This window comes from Cyprinodon variegatus, unplaced genomic scaffold (assembly GCF_000732505.1).
Source record: "Cyprinodon variegatus isolate N-32 unplaced genomic scaffold, C_variegatus-1.0 Scaffold1453, whole genome shotgun sequence".
In the NCBI taxonomy this organism is placed as follows: Eukaryota; Metazoa; Chordata; class Actinopteri; order Cyprinodontiformes; family Cyprinodontidae; genus Cyprinodon; species Cyprinodon variegatus.
The window spans coordinates 150,693-152,806 of NW_015151906.1; the positions used below are offsets into that span (position 1 = coordinate 150,693).

Consider the following 2,114-nt stretch of genomic DNA (forward strand, 5'->3'; position numbering starts at 1 on the left):
AGGGTTAATTTCCACGCCTTCTATAAACAGACTGATGTCATTGATGAAGCTGTAAGTGGGCAGTAATCTGTAAACGTGCTTTGGACAGGGGTGAAGCTGTTCTCCTACAGTACCAGCGGCGCCAGCCTCATCCTGATGCCTCAGATCCTCCTGAACTCTGGGCTGGGAGCCGGGAGCGTGGCGCTGAAGGTGGCTTTCGGCGGCATCGTGGGCTTCTTCACCTTCCTCACTCCAGTCCTCCTCCATCTCATCACAAAGGGCTACGTGGTCCGCCTGTACCACAACGCAGACAGAGACACCTACACCGCCATCACCTACAGCGTCTTCCTGACTGAGAAACGCTCGGTGTTTCATCAGAGTCAGGTCAGGATCCCGGCTGTAGGCAGGATGTTCACCACCTTCTATGCTGGACAAGTGGGACTCCTGGTCAATCCAGACCTCTTCACTTTTCCACACGACTACAATCACCTGATGGGCTACGACAAGCCCTTCACCTTTAGCAAAGACGACATGCAGAAACGGGACCTGAGAGACTGAAAAGTTTGGTTAGCCTGTCGCTAAAACTCAGACTGCTCTGCTCGTTAAACTGATTTCATGTCCAATCAGGGCAGTGATTGCTGCCTGGTGCTTCCATGAGTTTGTTATAATAAAAAGCCGTAACATTAGTAGGGAATTATATCTGTGTTTGGATATGGATGCTGTTAATGCTGACATTTAAAAGCTTAGACATGTAAAGGCTAGCATATAACGCTATAATGTTGGTTTTTGGGGCTACCTCACCTGGAGGAGCAAAATAAAATCTGCTGCTGCGTCTGAAGGTCCGCCATAACCCTAAACCCCTCCATCACTATAGAGCGGGGGTAGGGCTGCCAACTCCCTGAGAAAAAATGGCCCCCTCATGGGCTGCAGAAAATCACGGCGGCTCGCTGTGGAGTGAACTTTATATTCTTAGCACAGACGTTTCCCATTCCTCCATATATTCCTGCGTCTTTTTTTTTTCCGGACGAGGAGCATCACTATGCACCGCCCCCAAACTCATCGTCCCCCATCCTGCTCCTCTGTCTCCCGCTATCTTCTCCGTGAGCAACACTTGGCTCGACCAATGGGACGAGGGGATTCATGTCTGTTGTCAGCTCATTGGTCATAAGTTTACCGTTGGTTTCTAACGGACAGCGGAACGACATGAGGGCCAAAAACAAAACGAGACGGTAAGGAACCAAACAGGAAATCCGCATAGAGGAGAGCGGATGTAGAATCGACCAATCAGAGGCCTCCTGTCTGCAGTCACCTACAATTTGGGAGAGCTGCAGCAGAGTGTCTGCAGAAAGGGGCGGGGCATATCTGCGTTCACTGCGATGACCTGGTTTCTGAGCATAAACCTGCCTTAAAACGTGATCAAACGCTTTTCCACTAAATGCGGGACGGGTGGACAAACTTCTATTTCTAAATACAGAACGATCATATTTTCAAGGGACAGTTGGCATCCCTAAGTTCATATAGTGAACTCTATAGTGAACTCAGTTAACTGATGGTTCAGACATGATCACTGCCTCTCTGCACGGCGCCATCTTTGTTCTTTCTCGTTGTCACTACCGTCCTGCGCAAACAGATATACATCCGGGTGTCCATAAATAATGTTATTACGGTACTAAAAACTCTCTAAAAAATGCTAATAAACATCTTTAAAAAATGCTAATAAACATCTTTAAAAAATGTTTTAATACTTTTCAAAGACAATTTTGATGCTTTTTACATTTTCTTCATTAAACAGCTTCTATGATGTCATCATGGGTCCCGCTCAGTCCAGCTAAATCTGATTAAACATGTTTATCTGCATTTTAGTTGTTGCTTTCTTTAGATTATGAACTATTTACCAAAATGTTAACATGAAAATAAAACATAAAACTCAGAAAGACGAGATCCTAAGCTGCTAAAGTTAGCTCCTGGAAGTAGCGTCGGATCCCATTTCCTGTACAGATCGGAAACAGGAAATATATTATCAACGTTTAACACATTTTTAGTGCGTTTCCTATTTTTGGGGAGGAAGGAACGTAATTTGGGTCTTAGTTCTACATTCAGGCGACCTGGATGCGCAAATGAGCTGATGGTACGAA

The 2,114-nt window shown here is 45.7% G+C and overlaps 1 protein-coding gene across 1 annotated transcript in view; it reads left to right on the forward strand.

The window, feature by feature from the left end:
• tmem70 (transmembrane protein 70) overlaps nucleotides 1–1,350 on the forward strand; it is an 8,121-nt gene extending 6,771 nt beyond the window's left edge. The window contains exon 3 of the mRNA XM_015403174.1: nucleotides 89–1,350. Coding sequence (XP_015258660.1) covers nucleotides 89–537 — 449 coding nt within the window. The 3' untranslated portion in view covers nucleotides 538–1,350. The remainder of the gene's footprint in view (nucleotides 1–88) is intronic.
• Nucleotides 1,351–2,114: the final 764 nt, after the last annotated feature.